Below are 434 nucleotides of genomic sequence, written 5' to 3' on the forward strand. Positions count from 1 at the left end.
GGGCGGCTGCTCGTCCGCCCCTACGTCCTGCGGCCGTCCCCGCTCCTCTGCTCCCCTTCGCTCGCCTCCTCTTCGCTCTCCTGCTCCTTTCTCTCTTCTTTATTGTTTCCGAGCTCTTCCTGGCGCTTCCTGGCACCTTCGGGGCGCTTTTCGTCTGCCGGAGTCCCTGCGCTCTGTTCGCTCTCCGCCCTCTCCCCGCACCTCTCCAGGCTGTTGTCTGCTGTGTTTTCACTGCTGAAATCATAATCTGGGGAGGAAAAGGCCATCTTAAACCAAGTGCCGGCACTGAGCAATCGGTAGGGCACGAGAAAAGGACCCCTGACCTCCATCACCGCGGTTAGGAACCGCTCCTCTGGTTTCTGTCTCATGGGACTCGGATTGGTGACAGTGCCGGGAGCTGAGCTCCGTCACCCACCACTCACCCACCCCTCACC

General features: G+C 61.1%; 1 protein-coding gene across 1 annotated transcript in view; it reads right to left on the bottom strand.

The window, feature by feature from the left end:
- Positions 1 to 20: 20 nt before the first annotated feature.
- Positions 21 to 434, bottom strand: part of TTC25 (tetratricopeptide repeat domain 25) — a 20,497-nt gene continuing 20,083 nt past the window's right edge. Inside the window, exon 12 of the mRNA XM_009894437.1 lies at positions 21 to 247. Coding sequence (XP_009892739.1) covers positions 21 to 247 — 227 coding nt within the window. The remainder of the gene's footprint in view (positions 248 to 434) is intronic.

This window comes from Charadrius vociferus, unplaced genomic scaffold (genome assembly GCF_000708025.1).
Source record: "Charadrius vociferus isolate BGI_N301 unplaced genomic scaffold, ASM70802v2 scaffold1551, whole genome shotgun sequence".
Lineage (NCBI taxonomy): Eukaryota > Metazoa > Chordata > Aves > Charadriiformes > Charadriidae > Charadrius > Charadrius vociferus.